This window comes from Mytilus trossulus, unplaced genomic scaffold (genome assembly GCF_036588685.1).
Source record: "Mytilus trossulus isolate FHL-02 unplaced genomic scaffold, PNRI_Mtr1.1.1.hap1 h1tg000211l__unscaffolded, whole genome shotgun sequence".
Taxonomy (NCBI): Eukaryota; Metazoa; Mollusca; class Bivalvia; order Mytilida; family Mytilidae; genus Mytilus; species Mytilus trossulus.
Genome location: NW_026963311.1, coordinates 554,394 through 574,541, shown reverse-complemented (window position 1 = coordinate 574,541; position 20,148 = coordinate 554,394). Strand labels below are relative to the sequence as shown.

General features: G+C 32.6%; 1 protein-coding gene across 1 annotated transcript; it reads left to right on the top strand.

The window, feature by feature from the left end:
* The first annotated feature begins 1,329 nt into the window (after positions 1–1,329).
* Positions 1,330–19,711, top strand: LOC134701038 (plexin-B1-like). Its single transcript, XM_063562180.1, has 14 exons — positions 1,330–1,514; positions 2,808–2,877; positions 3,418–3,621; positions 4,289–4,453; positions 5,463–5,688; positions 8,462–8,610; positions 9,458–9,588; positions 10,049–10,108; positions 10,807–10,878; positions 11,079–11,145; positions 11,523–11,669; positions 17,059–17,215; positions 18,982–19,146; positions 19,581–19,711. Exons 1-14 carry the CDS (start codon positions 1,396–1,398, stop codon positions 19,694–19,696), a joined length of 1,848 nt encoding a protein of 615 aa, XP_063418250.1. The 5' UTR covers positions 1,330–1,395; the 3' UTR covers positions 19,697–19,711.
* Positions 19,712–20,148: the final 437 nt, after the last annotated feature.

Here is a 20,148-nt window from a genome sequence, read left to right as displayed (position 1 = left end):
TCAACACCTCGGTAAATTTTGTGTCGGTAAAATGTTTTGTTTTATGCTTAAATTTATTCACAAATAAATAGACCCAAATTGTTGCAGAGGTTGACATATTTAGTACTATCGATATACCATCTTAATTTTGTTGAAAGTATTTATGTTGTCCTCTAGGTGACATTTTGTAAGTCATGTCGTGTTGGCTGTTTAGTCATTTACGTAAACAAAACAAAATCCTTTTATTCATACTGAAAAAAACAAAGCAAATTAGTTTGCTACTTTGAAATTGCGGGTCGATTCTTTGTGCAAAGACTCAGTGTTTATTCGATCAGTAGTATAGCAAGAACTGATTACAATCTGTTTATTAAGATAATCAGAGGTCAATGAGACAACTATCCACCAAAATTCAAATAAAGTTGATATAAGCAATTACATGTATAGGCTTTTGACGATGAGAAATAAACAATACCGTAAATATAGTCTCGGATCGGCGATTACATACCTACTCTTTTTTATTTTAAATTATCCATATGTGTATAGAGCGGAGTGAAAATCTAGAATGCAAATCATAGAACAGATTTTTTAAAACAACAAAGCAAATTTAAAAAATGCGCTAAAAACGACCTACAGGTTTAACTGTCGCTGGATTTACAATTTAGTCCTTTAAGATGAACGTATTCCTTTTTGAAAGCAGTAACTGTCGAGTGCATTGGACTGTGAACAAATCGTAAAGTGATGCAATCGCTGTTATAGTTTATGAATAAGTCAACCGATAGAGCATGACAGGCTATATCGTATCAATGGTCCTTTATTAAAGGCTTATTGGAAAACTGTATGGTGAGGTTGAACGGAATACTATAAGAAGATTTAAGATATTTGTTTAGACTTGAAATAACGCTGTCAGGAAATTTTTTGTAGACACAGACATTGAAAATCGAACCAAGCTTACAGTATACACTATATCGTTTTTTTACACAGTTCGTAGAATTATCAAAAGTCAAAACTGGATCATCAATGTTCTTCAACTTTGAATTGTTTGGCTTTATAAATATTTTGATATGAGCGTCACTGATGACTCTTATGTAGACGAAACGCGCGTCTGTCGTACTAAATTATAATCCAGGTACCTTTGATTACTTTACTATCATTTTCGTAAGTCATCACAATGTTCCGAAAGGTATGAGTGAAATAGGCGTCTTCATTCTATTGGTTATCAATTATTCAAGAAAAACATTGTAGCTATGCATATTTATCATTCATAATTGAGATCTCAATGTAATTCGGAATATGCCAAAAATATGTTGTAAAATATAATATGTCCACGTTTTTTATGTATATTACAGCGTTTCCCTTAATGCCCACAAAGGAACAATCATCAAATGCAAAACTGGCGAATCTGGAAAACCTCGAAATATGACTCGTCTACAGGTTGTGATTGATGATTTGACAAATTTAACAATTAATGAAACGTTCCGATATTTACCTGATCCAACATTCAATATTTCAAATGAACCACAGAAGTCTTTCCAGAGGTACGTGTATAAATAAATATTCTAATATGACGTGCTTCTTTCGCTTTGTAAACAACATCGTGTGAAAATTCTTGATACATCTATACTTAGCGCAGACTCAGAAATATACCTAATAATGGATGTTATAATATACCTCCCACATAAATCCACATGTATTTGAATCTATTTGCAAACACATTGCCGATTTTATTGTATTAAAATTGTAATAAAACAAAACACAAAAGAACTTTTATTCTTATTCGAATGCATAATAAAAAGAATTAAATTAAAATATACTACAACTAGTTCTGTTTATTTCCTAAATATAGTAACACAGCTTTATTTTGTGCAATGTCAATTTCATCATGGAACACTTTCTCCAAAATCAGGGGTTCATTAAGGGATGCAAATTATCTTGATATTTATAATACGATTTTAAAAGTTATTAATATACTAATTTAAGTAACAGTATAAAAACACCATATAATTTTTTTGTAACCATCGAAGTTCGTATAATATTGTATTAAAATGGAATTCTGAGGTAGGTTTTGTTTTATTTTCTATTCTATTACATTATTCGCATATAAACTGATTTCAGCGAGTCAACATGGCAGCTCCTTCGTTACGAAAAATTCGATTTTGGTTTTGACGGTAGCTTACGAGAAAACATGTTAATTAATAATCGCAAATATTAGGTTTGATAATTAAACATATTTTTTCTAGCGGTTATTAACGAACTAATCAATGCAAGCTTTATTTAACCGGGATTAAAAATAACAGCTACACACACGGCATACCCATCCTCGCTTCAGTATTTAAATGCTCTTATTTGTCCTATTAGAATCGATATAATTCATGGAGGCCATATATTTTTTGTACATTTACACATGGCTTGGGCCTTGATATTCTTTAACTATATGCCTCGCTAACGCTCAGAATAAAATTCAAATATCACGCCCCAGGCCATGTGTAAATTTCCAACAAATCTATGGCTGTCATGAATTATTTCTTAAATATAATGAGTGTGAGGAGTAACGAATTAAATTATAAAAGTAATAAAACTATGATTAAAATGATATTGAATCCAAATTTGTTTTTGTTTTTTATGTTGCTGTCCAATTGCTTTCCTGTTTGCGTATAATGTATATATAACACATTTCCCTTCCATCCTTAAGAAAGATATACACCAATAATGTTATGTCTTTAAATCATTTAATGCATACGTTCAACACTTCTTAACAAAATCAAACTGTCATGACTGTGATTACTTGCATATTTTGTTCATGCTGCAATTGTTTTTATGCTAATTTTTAGTGGAGGTTCAACATTTACTATTCGTGGAGAAGGATTCAATAATGTAGGAAATATCACTGTTGAAAAAGTGGTAAGTAACAAATCTACACAAAGAAACTAAGATAACGTTAAGTACATAAAAAACAAAAAAAATATGTTAAGAGCCATTTCAGTCCATTGTCAATTTAATTCGAAGACGAGCTACTCTCATAGTATGCTGTTTAAACTCCTAATGATAATATGTCCATTTACACTTTTGTATTCTCAATCATAAAAAAGAGATCATATCGATCTTGTTACAGTAAAAAAATATAACAGTTTGAAAAAAATTGATTAAAATGAAGATCAATAATAATGATCTCTGATAAACACCAAACTTGTGACGTTTTTATTTTATACGTTATCTCTCACAGTTTTTCTGAAATATTGTTTTTCATTAGAATCGCCTACGTACGTCTAGTGTCAAAAAAATAAAACAAATTATATTAAATCTTGTAAATATGATATAACTATAGGTCTTGACACGGCGTTGAAATTTTTTACTTGTAATAATTGTTGTATATTTGAATAACTAAACTTTAAAACAATATATTTAAGATTAAAAACAAACATTCATTATTTTGGTTTTCAGGATAAACCTTGCGACGTTCCAGACGATTCTTTAGCTGTCTGTGAAACACCTCCAAATTTAGATAATGGAACAACCAATCAAACTATAATTGTTCATTTTGATGGATTGACAGTTCATATTCCAATAGAATATGTTACTGATCCTACTTTCGAAAGGTTTCAAGGTGTATACGAATATGACAAGAAGTCTTCTATTCAAGTCAAGGTAAATTTCAAAGTTTAGGATATAATACGTACAGATTTCACACATACATGTGTAAGGAATGTAAAATACACATACAACATAAAAACAAAAAAATATTTGCAGTTGCTGAAAACTAGTTAAATGTCTATACTACTTATAAATAAATTATAATTTTGTCGAGCATTCAAATACATTTAAAAGTCTCTTATATTTATTTAAGTTTGTTTCAGTTATAAATATCGTGATATTGTTAAAAATAAAATCACAAGTTGGTAACTGTGGCGAAAGAAGAAAAACAGAGGAATGTCAAAAACAGCAAAATATCTTCACATCGAAAACAGCCCAAACACATAGATAATAGGGAGAACTCTGATTATATAGGACAGTATTCAGTTCCTGTCCCGTATGGAATACACCAATCTGGATATATATAACTAAAGGACACAACCATAACTTGAAGGTCTGCATGATACCTTTATCATTTTTACGATATCGACACAGATGGACGACTTCGAACTAGATTCTATGACAAACATTATGATTTTCTATTACCTGCAATACGTAAAAATTGTTGCTTTCACTTCGCATAATTCAGAACATGTAATCATGTCTCATTTTTGTAACATTTTTTACATAAATTATAACAACTTTTGTTGTTGGATATTATTTCCTTTTGGTTCCTTTAAAGGGTAGACATATTTTGAATGGAGCTCGACGTGAGGACTACAGTATACATGTTGGTTTAGATGGAAGTTGTTTCCTACAGGATATAACTATGCAACTTATCACATGTTTCCCACCTAAATCAGTACCTAGGACTAACCAAACAGATGTGAACACTGTTTATGTTATTGTAAGTTTTATTCTTTATAGTTATAAAATAAATATCTTTCTCTACCCCAAAACCTTTAACGTTACCTAAAATAATTAACCTTTCATACGCTAAATATTAAAAGTCCTTCTAATATTTGAAACTTCATTTGCAGATGTTTAATGTTATTGAAATGATCCCCGTCTACTAACCATGTGGCAGATCCGGAGTGTGGGGAGGGGGGACTATGTTTTTTAGACGATTAATGTATTTGAATGGAGACATGTGGTTGGACCCCCGTTTATTCTCGGTTAGGACCCCCTTTTTAAATGACTGGATCCGCCCCTATGAAAAATACCACTAGCTCATTGCCTCATTGTTTTCAAATTCTCCAATCTTCAGAAGTCGTAGCACTTGTGTCTAGGTTCAAAAGTGACAATAATTGCATGGCAAGTCTACACCGAATGGTGTCCTGACAGAAATAATATATATATACATTCAATTACTAGTACATAAAAAGAGATAATCGATTCCTCGAACTTCGAAAAACATAAATAGAGGTACTGCAGATCTGAAAGACGAGCAAACTATACTAAGCTTGTTAAGTTTTATACATTTCTATAATATAAAAAAGAAGATGTGGTATGATTGCCAATGAGACAACTATCCACAAAGGACCAAAATGACACAAACATAAACAAGTATAGGTCACCGTACGGCCTTCAACAATGAACAAAGCCCACACCGCTATAAATGGTGTACAATGATCATCAGCCACTCAGCTTTAATTTGATACCAACATCAGCAATACTTTTTTTTTTACACATTTAGAAAACTACACTCATGCGCAGGAAATTTTTCTTTTTCTTTTCTTTCTAGTATGTTCTTTCTGCCTAGTTACAAATTAGAGGTGATACTAATATACAATACTTGGCCTTTTCCTTGATATGAAATGATCAGTTTCATAGGCACTCAAATAAAACATTATTTAAAATAAGGAAATGTAGTGTGGTTATATTATTATATATTATTTTTCTTTAAAAATAAACAGGTAAACGTTGGAAATATCAAAGCGTACATTGGCGATCTACAATACAAAGAAGACGTCAATACATTAGCCTTTGTAGTTGGTGCTTTGGCTGCCGCATTGGCCTCAGCTATTGTTATTGGCGTGTCTGCTGTAGTTATTTTACGAAAGAAGAAGAAAAAGGCTATCAAAGAATTTAAAATGGAACTTATGACAAGGGAAGAAATGATACGAAAAGCTAGTAGAGAAGGTTAAGTTTTTATTTAATACTATTGTTTCAGACGTACGAAACTTTACGTCGCAAAAAAAATACTTCAAAATGATTATCATCATTGTATACTATTGATTGAGACAAAATGGGTACTCATCTATAAATCCGTCATCTAAATTCACCATAAATTCATCGCAAAGAATGATTTAAAATGATTATCATTAAAAATCTTTTTGTTAACAAATTTCTAAGAACCGGGATATTACCAAATAATTGCATTGTTGAAATTATCTTGTCAAAAAACCTAAGAAAAACAAGAATAACCAAATACAATGTATTCCTTTTGATTTAGATGATATACAGATATTAAAGGGTTTTGAAAGGTATGCGTGTCTTACTTACAGTAACATGATAATTGATTTGGCAAGTATACACTGGTCACTCCAGTTGCATCTTACTAGACGTTTGCGAAAACTGTCATACACCTACGATTAGGATTACAATTACACCAACAGGTAGCATTTAAATCTTGGTCTTTCTCAAAGTGTTAAAATAAACCGTCGATCCAAATAATATATTTGCAGCAATGTGTCAACATTATTTATCTATAGTGTGTTATCTAGGTTGAAGATGCTGTAAGTGTATGACGCATGATAGATTGAATTAGTAACATCATTAAAAAAAATAATTAAACAGGAGACACACAAACTATCGCAATTGTCGTTGCAGTAGCAAGATTGGGACAATTGTTGAAAAAAGTCAGCAATACTTTGTGTTAGTTAAGGTGCAATCAACCATGGAGGATGTTAGCATGTTGATACTCTCTCTCTTTTATTCAGTTTTAAAGAAAATGAGGAAATACAGCGGACGGGTGTTTTTGAGCTATTTTTTTTATGACATTTCTCTTGCCGTTCGGTATAACTTTGAAATCAAAACTTTTCGAGAGAAAAAAATCAGTTATCAACGAACTTCTGCATGTCGGAAATCTAAGTAAGTTCGCTAGACCTAGTTGAAATGTAAGAATAGGTGTACTAAAATAGTTAAAACTTTGCTATCTATGTCTACAAAAACAAAACAAAAATATGACAAACGAGTTACAAGTTGTTTTTCTTTTATGCAATTTTTATAATACAGATCTTGACAATCATTAAGTATGAACGTTTTTTTCTAGCGGTGTCGATAATTATCCCCGATGAACATTGGTGGGACTGGTATGCTCGAAACATGAGCTTTTACCCCTGTTCCGAGACTTGTCTTATTTTCATAGAATTGTAATAAAGAGTGCACTGACGACGCAGGGGTTGATTCAGCTATCTTTAAACGGGGATTCCAACCCAAAATAAGGGGAGGGTCTCCGACCATATGTCCCTATTCAAAAGCATTGATTGGCAAAAAAATGAAGTGTTACAACATCCGGAGCAGCCTGTGTGATCTCTCATGGTGTCGCTGTTTATTTCAACACAAAGTTGATACGCAAATCTTTTAAATTGACTGTTATAGATAAAAAAAAAAATGATGTAATAGAGTAGCAGCCGAAAAGAAATTGTCATGACAATCACAATCTATTTAAGTCGGCAAGGCAACAGTTGCGAATTCAAAGTCAAGTTGTAATCGTGCAAAACAAAAACGACACAAAAATTATTATTTCAAATGAAACTGTTTGTAGAGTGTCCTCTGAACAATATTTTTGATGGTTTTCTTATACTAAACATTGCATTAAAAGGACCCTGTTTCTCGGTGAAAGTTTATTGCATCTGCTGATAATAAATATATCACACATCTATCTACATATTCGGTACTTGAATCATTGTCTTCAAATATTCGGCTTTGTGCGGTCCTGTTGGTAAATCCAGAAAAGCGCTTCGGACACATGCATTTTTAACGTGTTGCTTTAATCGTTTTTTTATATATAGAAGTCACCTTTTTATTATTTTTGTTGTACATGTATCTGTGTTGTTTTTTTGTTATTGTATTTTGAGATGACCCCTTGTTATTTTCACCAATAATCGTAAGTATAAAGTGTAATCCTAGGTATAGACCTAGTTTCCGCAAATGTCTACTCATACGATAAATAGGATTATCATACAAGAGTCTAATTGTGATTGGTGTTTTTAGTTTCTGTTTATTTGTTTGTTAGATAAATGCTTTTTACTGGGTCTTTCTTCAATTACAAAAGCATAAAAGACATAAAAAATAACAATGTATGTGTGAATTGAAAACTAACCTTGAGTTTCAAGTCAAATGTTGACTTCTTGGAATAGTGAATCATCTTAAACTCGAGATGCTCTTTGTTTTACACAATGCAACGCACTGTGGGGGCCTGGAAATACCGAGCATTCGTCCGTCCATCCGTCTGATCTATTCGTACGTCTGTCTATCCAGTAAGCGCCCTTACGTGTACAATTCTTGTTCACTTTTTATATCTGCATTGTCTTTCAAATATTCAAAACACAATGCCGTTTAAATAAAGAAATTAAAGTTGTGTCCCTTAGTAATATTTAAAATTATATGGAAAATTAAATTGTAAACGCTCTCACTGGTACGTTTGTAACCAAATTTGTATGAAAAGTTTAAATAAGATTTGTTTTTGACAATTTTAGAAATCAAAACCGATCAAATAAGGTATTGAATAGTTGTGATCCTGGAATATTAAGTAATTGCATTGCACTTGTTCTAAAGCTTCAATTGTATAAGAAAAGAATTTAAGAACATAAGAAGTTAAAAAATGTATACAAACACTGGGTTTATTAAAACTCTTTTATTTAAACTAACACCAATTAATACGTTTTTCTTGGATTCTTTTATTCTTTAGAATTCGCTGATGCCCAAATGAATATCAGGGACATAAAATCGGACCTCGTTACTACAAGAGTGCCATATTCAAGCTATCAAAACTATATACTGCATCAGCTGTTTCCGAACCAAGACATAAGCAATAATCCGTTACTTCATGATTCAGAGGTAAGAGGTGTATAATTATATTTCATTTAAGGCAAAAAAAAGTTAAAGTACGATTCATATATTATTTATCCGTTGAAATAAAAGTTATTTCGTGTTTAGCAAGTTGTATGGAAATAAATAAAAATAAAATGGGCAAATATGCTTTTTTCAAATATCTTTTTGCAACATAATCAATTGTTTTAAATCAAATATGTAATCGCAGTTTTATAATACCAATGAGGCATTAACGTATAATAACCATGACAAACAGGAAATACGGCGGGAAGATAAACAACAGTATACAAAGCATGACGCATGTAATATACTTGAAGTTACTAAAAACTGAGTAAACGATCTTGATAAAAAGTGCAATGATGGTTTTATGTGCCCCGGCTTGGTGATACCATTCTGACTAACGTTAATCTTCTACTATAGCCAGTAATGATGGTCACCACAGGACACTTAATGATATGGTTCACATAGCACAAACACAAACTTAAGATCGTTGTTCTTCGACAAAATCAAACAGTAATCATGTTCGAAACTTTATGCAATGGTTATGTTTTATAGACCGGCTGAATTTTATGATAGCGTAACTTCTATCCTCCTGCTTTTATCTTTTTTGAACTTTTAATGCGTTATTCGTTTTTTGTGATTTTTACGTATTCTCTTTGAACATAAACCAAAAGGAAAGAAAACAAACTTGCTGATAGGAATATGTGATTTCAAACATTCATATTTACTGATTCAAAACTATACACTAAATACATGTACGCCATAAAGGCACATAATCAGCTTTTAGAGTAACCAGACAAAAACATAGTTTCTAAATTGTGATACTAAAGACATTTTGTCGATTTAATTTCAGATAACAGATGACAGGAAAGCCGGAATAAAAAGTGCGATCGAAAAGTTTGAAATGTTGCTGTCAAATAAGCTTTTCCTGAAGTCACTTATCCAAACATTAGATCGACCGAATATGCTGACTATGCAAGAGAAGTAATAATAACATACATCTTTCCTTTTATTCAATGTAAAAGTAAATATATGCATTGATGATTATCCGTTCTGTTCATTATTTGATACAATTTGTTACATACCACGGAACGGTTAACTAGATTACATCATAACAGAAGAGGTAAAGAAATTGACTAACTTCCAAGAGGAACTTGTATTCTAGGATGCCTCGTGTAATGCAAGAATACAAATTATGAATTATGTCAATACTCAAATCATATATTAAGTGATCTTATTTTTTAATATTTTTATTTGGTTCAGAAAGTATAAAGGAGCAAAATATAAACTACAAATTAAAGCTGCAATATATACAGCTTATCAACACTACAACTGAATTCCTTTTAAAATTTATGTTTCTGTTTTATGGCTTATTAATACAATGCATGTCTTATAAATGATACTCAATTGATACTAAACCATCTGATTTTTTTTATCATTTTAGGGCTCATTTTGCATCTGTGTTGTCGATCTCATTGCTTGGAAATATGAGACTCTTCTTCGAGTAAGTTTATTTTGTACTATCTTCTTAGTACTCAAATGACTATGTTGAAGCTATTCATAACGATCAAATGACTATGTTGAAACTATTCATAACGATCAAATGACTATGTTGAAACTATTCATAACGATCAAATGACTATGTTGAAACTATTCATAACGATCACATGACAGTCTTCAACTAAAAAAAACCACTTAATAGTTATCAAGTAAAGTCCATGGATTGAAAAATGTCAAACATTTCAACAGAAAAAAAATTACGGTCTGATTTATACTACAGCAATAATCTAAACACAAGATATTATAGACTGCAATAAGAGAACAACCACTGATCACAGGCTTCTAACGTAGGATAGAGATAATAGACATAAGTACCGTGGCGAGAATAATGATGCTTGTTAGCGCTCCTCCACATACATGTGCCAGCATTGTGACAACATAACATAAGACAACAACGGTTAACATCAGTTGAAACGGATTTGACGCATCAGCTCGATCTGATGAAAAGTAAAATGACAAAAATGCGAACTCCTAGGGAATCGTAAATTATCATGAAGCACCATGACAAATAATAAAATGACAAACGACAAAATGTTCCCTACAAATATAAGACATCTTTCTTTTTGGCCATTATATTGACTGTATTTCATTTCTTTGTTGAATTCAACTTTGTTAACTAACATTATGATAATATATTTTTAGTCTGGTTCAGTGTCTACTGGTGGATATGGTTCGGTCATCGACGAAAAAGCAACAGAAAGTTTTATTCCGAAGGTAAGTTAAAGTTCAGTTGAAAGAACAGTATGCATATGTTCAAATCTTTATTTGTTTTTTTTTAATGATGATTTTTATTTTGACAATACTAAATTGAAACTCTGAAAGATCATCTACATATATAGTTGAATATGTGCTCCTTGCTCCTTACGTTAATGAAATATTGTTCACATTCTATGGCTTTTACTTGTATTGAACAGGTTTGACTCGATAACTATGAGATTAATGGTCAATTGGTTACAGATAGGACTGTACAAACATTTAACGGTATGTAATGTTCTGAAGCATTGGTAAAACTTGTGTTGTAGTTGTTTAAAATCTACTATTTAGTATATAATAACTAACGTGTAACATGTTCTATCGTGTAGTAAAGGTTAAAATATCTGTTCATAATCATATTATTTTCGTTTAAATCTAGTAAGGCCTTTAACGCCCTGATTAGTCGCTCTGTAATTCACGTATTGCGGATTTGAGACGAGAGCATGCATTATCAGGGACATCACAATGTCTGAACAGAAGTTATTAGCAACGTCACAATGTGTTAAGGAGACTTTAGAATTCACTATAAATGCAAAGGAAAATTTATTTGCTAAAATGAATTGATCATTCACAAAAAATAATTGTTTTTCATTGTATGATTGCAGTCACGCAGCGGGATACATCTGTTTATGCTATATAGAGCAGTGCAAACAATTATTGAAATGGGACCAATAGATGCACTGACAGGTAATTCAAAGAATACAATTGCAGAGGAGAAGCTACTTAAAATGAGGATTGAACATCAGAGTCTTGTAAGTAAAATATCAGTAATATGACATTACTTGTACATAAACATGTTAAATATTGAATTACAATCTTAACCGATATTATTATGCAAACATACTCAGACGAGTGCACATTTAAAAAAAATACTCTAAATAATTGCATTAAGTAACTTTTAACAGCTTTGATTTAATCAAGTAGGAAAACAAATCAATATCATTGTATCTTTCTCTGAGGTGAACAAAATATTGGCTATCGTTTATATTACTATCCCCAGATACCATGCTGACTGAAAAAAAAGGTCCTATCATAAGTTCTACAGATTTATGTAAGAGATGTGGAATAAGAAAAAAGAATTGGCAACGTATATTTGGATCAAAATCAAAATCGCTACATGTTTATCAAACTTCCAAAGGCAAAAAAAAAACCAAATTACCCTGATGACCAGTCTGGGAACCTCTCTCTTACAATGCACCCATTAGCCGCGTTCGAAGTCACTCTCAGTCAAATGTCAAAATTGCGAATGAGACACAATTAGTGAATTATAACATAAGACAACTATTCTTCGATTGAAGATATATATCACCATGAAAATTTGTTTCTACTTTAAATTGAGATGCAAACATGGTATCGGTCAAATAAAAAGAGATAGTAGTGTCAATTTCATTTTTTCTTCCTGATAACTATGCTGAAGCAGTTTTGTTTGATATTAGTTGCAAATCCCTGTAAATGAAAATGTATAGTGTGAGCATACATGTGTGGGACGTATTAATTGCGATGAGCAAACGTCGTACGATTGGGTAGGTAATATGCAACTTTAAACACTTAACAAAAGTATGTTATTAAGGGTCCATTTCTTTCTAACCAAAATTTTGTAAACGTTGTGTGGCATTTGTGGTTTGTTTCTAAACGCTACAAAAGTAGAAACAAACTTTAAACACTTAACAAAAGTATGTTATTAAGGGTCCATTTCTTTCTAACCAAAATTTTGTAAACGTTGTGTGGCATTTGTGGTTTGTTTCTAAACGCTACAAAAGTAGAAACAACTAGATTTGTAATTGCTAGCAATAACGGATGGCACCCTTCCCTTATTGCCTGGTGAGCGGCATCCATTTTAAAAATTACAAAGTCAAATAGTGCATCTACAGATGTCTAATAACGTTTTTGCAAAGTTTCATTAAGTTTGAAGCATTTTTTGAATTTTGGATATTTTTGCTGTTTCCATGGTTACGGCGGCCATTTTGAAAATTCCAACTTCAAAATGCAACTCTGCATATGCTAGTTACTATTCATGTAAAGTTTCATCCAGTTTCTAGCACTTTCATTTTTTTAGAAATTTTAGATCTTTTTGCAATGTTTCCATGGTAACAACAGCCATTTTGGAAATTCCAACTCCAAATGCCATATCTTCCAATGTTGCTCATCATAAGTATGAAGTTTCATTTAGTTTGGAGCATTTTGATTTTTTGAAAATTTTGGTGTAGTTTCCATGGCAACATAGTAGTTCCAATGAGTGCCAAAATCATCCAACACCTGTATATAGTGGTCACCTACATTGTATTAAAATATAATGATTCTGACTTAAAGCATATCCAAACAGTTCACCAAAACGAAAAACTTTATTTTTTCACATTTGTTCCGTTTCCATGGTAACTGCGGCCATCTTGAAAATGCCATACCCCGATTGCAAATCTGCACATGCTGGTCAACATTATGGTTAAGTTCCATTACCATTGGTTCATAAAATTCCAAGATATAAGCTGGACAAAAAAAGTGGAAGAAAAAAAATAATAAGAAAAAAAGAAACGTAGAATAACACTAGATTTGTAATTGCCAGCAATAACGGATGGCACCCTTCCCTTATTGCCAGGATAACGGCAGCCATTTTTGAAATTCCAAAGTCAAAGAGCACATCAGCACATGCCATTTACCATTTTTGAAAAGTTTGAGAAAGATTGGAGCATTTTGAAAATTTTGAAAATTTTCACATTTTAGCCGTTTCCATGGCAACGGCAGCCATCTTGACCATTCCAAAGTCAGAGGGACAACTTCACATGGTGGTCAACATTATACCATAGTTCCATCAACTTTGGTCCATTCTATTCCAAGAACTGCTCCGGACAAAAATAGTGGAAGAAAAATAATAATAAACTAGATTTGCCATTGCAAGCAATAGCGGATGGCACCCTTCCCCTATTGCCAGGTGAGCGGTAGCCATGGTTACGGCGGCCATTTTGGAAATTCCAAACTCAAAAAGCCAAGTCTACATTAGCTGAGCAACATTTGTTATAAGTTTCAATAAATTTGAAGCATTTTGAATTTTTTTGTACTTTTGCTGTTTCCATGGTAACGGCGGCCATTTTGAATATTCCAAAGTCAAACTGCCGCTGCCATTTTTTCCCTCCACAATCATATACCATTTTATGTCTGTAGAATAAATTAAACATTGATGTTCTAGAATGTTCTGTGAAAATTCAAAGTTTTGACCTTTTTGCATTGTTTCCATGGTAACAACAGCGATTTTGGAAATTCCAACGCCAAATTCCACATCATCCAATGTTGCTCATCGTTACTGTGAAGTTTCATTAAGTTTGGAACATTTTGAGATTTTTGAATTTTTTGGAGTAGTTTCCATGGCAACATAGTAGTTCCAATGAGTGCCAAAATCATCCAACACCTGTATATAGTGGGCACCTACATTGTATTAAAATATAATGATTCTGAGTTAAATAGTATCCAAATAGTTCACCAAAACAAAAAACTGGATTTTTTCACATTTGTTCCGTTTCCATGGTAACGGCAGCCATCTTGAAAGTGCCACCCCCAAAAAGCAAATCTTCATTTGGTGGTTAACATTATGGTATAATTCCATCTTCTTGGGTCTATTCATATGAGAGTTCCAGACTGGACAAAAATGTGTGGAAGAAAAATAATAATAAAAATAAAAAAAACAAAAAGAAACGTAGAATAACAATATGTCACCCAAACTCCGTTTAGGGTGCCATAACTAGATTTGCCATTGCAAGCAATAGCGGATGGCACCCTTCCCCTATTGCCAGGTGAGTGGTAGCCATGGTTACGGCGGCCATTTTGGAAATTCCAAACTCAAAAATCAAGTCTACATTAGCTGAGCAACATTTGTTTTAAATTTCAATAAATTTGAAGCATTTTGAAGTTTTTCGTATTTTTGCTGTTTCCATGGTAACGGCGGCCATTTTGAATATTCCAAAGTCAAACCCCCGCTGCAATTTTTTCCCTCCACAATCATATACCATTTAATGTCTCTAGAATAAATTGAACATTGATGTTCTAGAATGTTCTGTGAAAATTCAAAGTTTTGACCTTTTTGCATTGTTTCCATGGTAACAAGAGCGATTTTGGAAATTCCAACGCCAAATTCCACATCTTCCAATGTTGCTCATCGTTACTGTGAAGTTTCATTAAGTTTGGAACATTTTGAGATTTTTGAATTTTTTGGGGTAGTTTCCATGGCAACATAGTAGTTCCAATGAGTGCCAAAAATCATCCAACACCTGTATATAGTGGGCACCTACATTGTATCAAAATATAATGATTCTGAGTTAAATAGTATCCAAATAGTTCACCAAAACAAAAAACTGGATTTTTTCACATTTGTTCCGTTTCCATGGTAACGGCAGCCATCTTGAAAGTGCCAACCCCAAAAAGCAAATCTTCATCTGGTGGTTAACATTATGGTATAGTTCCATCAACTTGGGTTCTTCCAATTCTGAGATCCAGAGTGGACAAAAAAGTGTGGAAGAAAAATAAAAATAAAAAAAATAAAAAGAAACGTAGAATAACAATACGACACCCCAACTCCGTTGAGGGTGCCATAACTAGAATTGCGATTGCAAGCAATAGCGGATGGCACCCTTCCCCTATTGCCAGGTGAGCGGTAGCCATGGTAACGGCGGCCATTTTGGAAATTCCAAACTCAAAAGTCAAATCTACATTAGCTGAGCAACATTTGTTATAAGTTTCAATAAATTTGAAGCATTTTGAAGTTTTTTGTATTTTTTGCTGTTTCCATAGTAACGGCGGCCATTTTGAATATTCCAAAGTCAAACCCCCGCTGCAATTTTTTCCCTCCACAATCATATACCATTTAATGTCTCTAGAATAAATTAAACATTGAAGTTCTAGAATGTTCTGTGAAAATTCAAAGTTTTGACCTTTTTGCATTGTTTCCATGGTAACAACAGATATTTTGGAAATTCCAACGCCAAATTCCACATCTTCCAATGTTGCTCATCGTTACTGTGAAGTTTCATTAAGTTTGGAAAATTTTGAGATTTTTGAATTTTTTGGAGTAGTAGCCATGGCAACATAGTAGTTCCAATGAGTGCCAAAATCATTCAACACCTGTATATAGTGGGCACCTACATTGTATTAAAATATAATGATTCTGAGTTAAATAGTATTCAAAAAGTTCACCAAAACAAAAAACCGTATTTTTTCACATTTGTTTCGTTTCCATGGCAACGGCAGCCATCTTGATGGTGCCATACCCCGATTGCACAATTTCATATAGTGGTCCTCATTATGGTATAGTTCCATCAATATTGTTCAAGCCAATTCTGAGAAATAGCATGGACAAAAAAGTGTGGAAGAATAAATATAATAATAAGAAAAAAAGAAACGAACAATAACAATATGTCACCCCAACTCCGTTGAGGGTGCCATAAAAAAAGAAAAAAAAGAAACGTAGAATAACAATATGTCACCCCAACTCCGTTGAGGGTGCCATAAATACGTCGTTTAATTAGGGTGAAGTTAGAAACATATGTAGCGTTTGTTCTAACACACGATGAACGACAAACTGTTGACGCATTTTTAGCGAGTGTATAGTTTGTCGAAGTTTATGTAAACTTTACAAACGTATGCTAGAAACAAATGAACAAAACATGTGCGCGCTTAGCCGTTTGCATCGTGTGTGTAAGAAAGAAATGCACCCTAAGTGATAAGAAATCATCAATTTGGTTTTGAAGTGAAGGTAAAGAAGTCCGCAAATAACAAATGTATTTTTTTCAGACAGTTTTGACCCTTATTAATTTGTTAAGAGTTCATGTTCACCGATCCAAAATTTCTGTGATAATTTTCTTTTTTCTTTTTTCTCTCAAAGTCAGCTTATCATCGGAATGTAGTGCTTTGCGACCTGCTTGTCATCATTGTGATGTTTGTGTATCTTATTTAAACATGTACGTCTTCAAAGCTTTTCTTGCCTTTCTGGTAATTCCACAGGTATCAATATTATAAGATTAAAATACAATTTCCAATACGGTAGATATTCATTTTTTCTATGTTATTCAGTATATATTAAATACATATAACTCGAGGAACAAAAAAACATTCTGTCATACATGAATCAAGTTATAAGTTTACAACTTTTGTTTTTAGACATTGCAAATAGATTTGAATGGAAACAGTGACCAGCATTATCCTGTTAAGGTTCTTGACTGTGATACAATATCACAGGTGAAACAGAAATGTTGTGAACAGATTTATAAAAATAAACCTGCTTCGGAGATTCCACACAATGATGAACTTTCTTTGGGTATGTAGTTCTTATTACGAGACATATAGTATCAAATATGCATAATTGCATTCTTCAACTGACAGGATGTTGTTAGGTTATTAACAATCAATCAATCGACTCCCAATAATGTAATAATTAAAATAGCTATAGGCTCTAAAGAGCCTGTGTCGCTCACCTTGGTCGATGTTAATATTAAACAAAGCACGCAGATGGATTCATGACAAAATTGTGTTTTGGTGATTGTGGTGTGTTTGTACATCTTTATTTATTGAACATTCTTGCTGCTTACAATTATCTCAATCTATAATTAAATTGGCCCAGTAGTTTCAGAAGAGAAGATTTTTGTAAAAGATTACTAAGATTTACGAAAAAATGGTTAAAAATTGACTAAAAAGGGCAATAACTCCTAAAGGGGTCAACTGACAATGTCGGTCATGTTGACTTATTTGTAGATCTTACTCTGCCGACATTTATTGTTTTTAACAGTTTATCTATATCAATAATGATATTCAAGATAATAACCAAAAACAGCAAAATTTCCTTTAAATTACCAATTCAGGGGCAGCAACCCAACAACGGATGGTTCTATTCATCTCAAAATGTCAGGGCAGATAGATCTTGACCTGATAAACAATATCACTTCATGTCAGATTTGCTTTAAATGCTTTGGTTTTTGAGTTATAAGCCAAAAACTGTTCTTTTTTTAGCCTCGGTGGCCATCTTGGTTGATTGACCGGGTCACGCCACACATTTTTTAAACAAGATACCCAAATTATGATTGTGGCCAAGTTTGATTTTATTTGGCCACGTAGTTTCAGAGGAGAAGATTTTTGTAAAAGATAACTAAGATTTACGAACATATTGTATAAAATGGACTATAAAGTTCATTATCACTGAACTAGTATGTATTTGATTAGGTGCCAGCTGAAGGACGCCTCTGGGTGCAGGAATTTCTCGCTACATTGAAGACCTGTTGGTGACCTTTTGCTGTTGTTTTTTTATTTGGTCGGGTTGTTGTCTCTTTGACACATTCCCCATTTCCATTCTCAATTTTATAAAGGGCAATAACTCCTAAAGGGGTCAGCTGACCATTTCAGTTTATCTCTATCTATAATAATATTCAAGATAATAACCAAAAACAGCAAAATTTCCTTAAAATTACCAATTCAGGGGCAGCAACCCTACAACAGGTCGTCCGATTAATCTGCAAATTTCAGGGCAGATAGATCTTGACCTGATGAACAATTTCACCTCAGATTTGTTCTAAATGCTTTGGTTTTTGAGTTATAAGCCAAAAACTGCATTTTACCCCCTTTGTTCTATTTTTAGGCGTGGTGGCCATCTTAACGACGACGGACGACAGATGACACCGGACGCCGGACGCAAAGTGATGGGAAAAGCTCACTTGGCCCTTCGGGCCAGGTGAGCTAAAAATGATTCCAAAACTACATCGCTTTTTTTAACTCAAGAATCATTCTATCATAAAATATATCAACTTAAGTTTTGCAGTTGATAGTAAGCATGACACGGTTTGCACCCGTCTCAAAAGGTCAAAGACTTTCTTGAGTTGAAAAAAATACGAGTAATTTTGAAGACTTAGACACTTCAGACAAGAATTTTTTTTTACTTTCAATCTAAATAATCTGAAACAGCTTTATCAGCGGATACTTAAATAACGATCATTGTATTACGTGTAATTAATAATATTTTAATGACGCCTTTAAGCAGTGGACATATTCCCGACAGACTAATTTTTGTTATCGAATATCTCTTTATTATCTTAGAATGGCAACAGGGAAAAGCAGGAAAACTTTTGCTGAATGATATTGACAACACTAGTGATAGAAACAATGGATTGGTTTGCCTGAATACATTAAAACATTATATCGTTCAGGACGACAGTAAAATGGCGCTTATGTATAAACAACATGACGACGACGATGTTTATGGTAAATAGTTGTCATAAATGTCGACATTTTTTACTGTCATTAGTAGATTTCAAAACAGTGTGTTTGTATAAAATGTGCATATGTTTTAGTATCTCAGTCTATATTGAGTTCACTTGTGATATCTGATTGTCTTCAGGTAGGTGTAACCGTGATTTGGAACATTGTATAGTGATCCTGTCATACACGTTGGAAACAGTTGGTCATCACGTTACTGTGATTAGATTTGTTTTTTATTTATTTATTTCTGTTGTCTCGCGTCTTAAAACGTATTGGGGAAAATAAGTGGCATATATATAAAGTTAAACAGTAACTGATTATACATTGAAGACATATTATTATATAATTTATTGTAATTCAATTACATGCATAACGTTTATTTAGAATTTTTATTACACTTTGAACATGCATTTTTGGATTTTATTTTTATTTGCTAGTGAATTCAACTGGAGTAAGAACTGAAAGTGTGACGTCAGAGGATATCACATTACTGATGCCGGACAAATGTGGAGGTGAAGAACTAGAAACACAGAAATGGCACTTGGTATACTAACTTCTTTTTATTTACTTGGTATTTCTTGTTGACAACATTAAAGTCAACATATGTGTGTATGTGTGTCTTCAGTAGAGATACAAACAAGAAAAGTCCTTAACGTAGATCAACTTTTGCATCATAAGTATCAAAACTGTTATATTAGCCGTTACGATTATGATATCAATAAACTGTAAGAAAGTGTTTAACTTGAAAAATGATTTTTTAATTTTTCTTTTATATATCTGATTTTTTATATATATACTAGTTGTAATTGCTTCTTTACCATCATATACATTTTTGCAACTCGATAACAACTTTCTAGTCTGATTTATATGTATTTATACATGTACATGTCTTCAACATTACTGTAAAGACTGTATATGTACTTGACTGAATTATGCAATGTCAAAGTGAAACCCTAATTCCAGCAGGTACAAATGACCAGTAAGTGAAGATATGTATAAGTTTGT

Excerpts from the sequence above, each read along its gene's own strand:
- LOC134701038 (XM_063562180.1), top strand. The coding sequence starts at position 1,396 with ATGACTCGTCTACAGGTTGTGATTGATGATTTGACAAATTTAACAATT. Across the intron at positions 10,109-10,806 it reads AATATGAGACTCTTCTTCGA|TCTGGTTCAGTGTCTACTGG; the intron begins GTAAGTTTATTT and ends ATATATTTTTAG. Across the intron at positions 10,879-11,078 it reads CAGAAAGTTTTATTCCGAAG|GTTTGACTCGATAACTATGA; the intron begins GTAAGTTAAAGT and ends TGTATTGAACAG.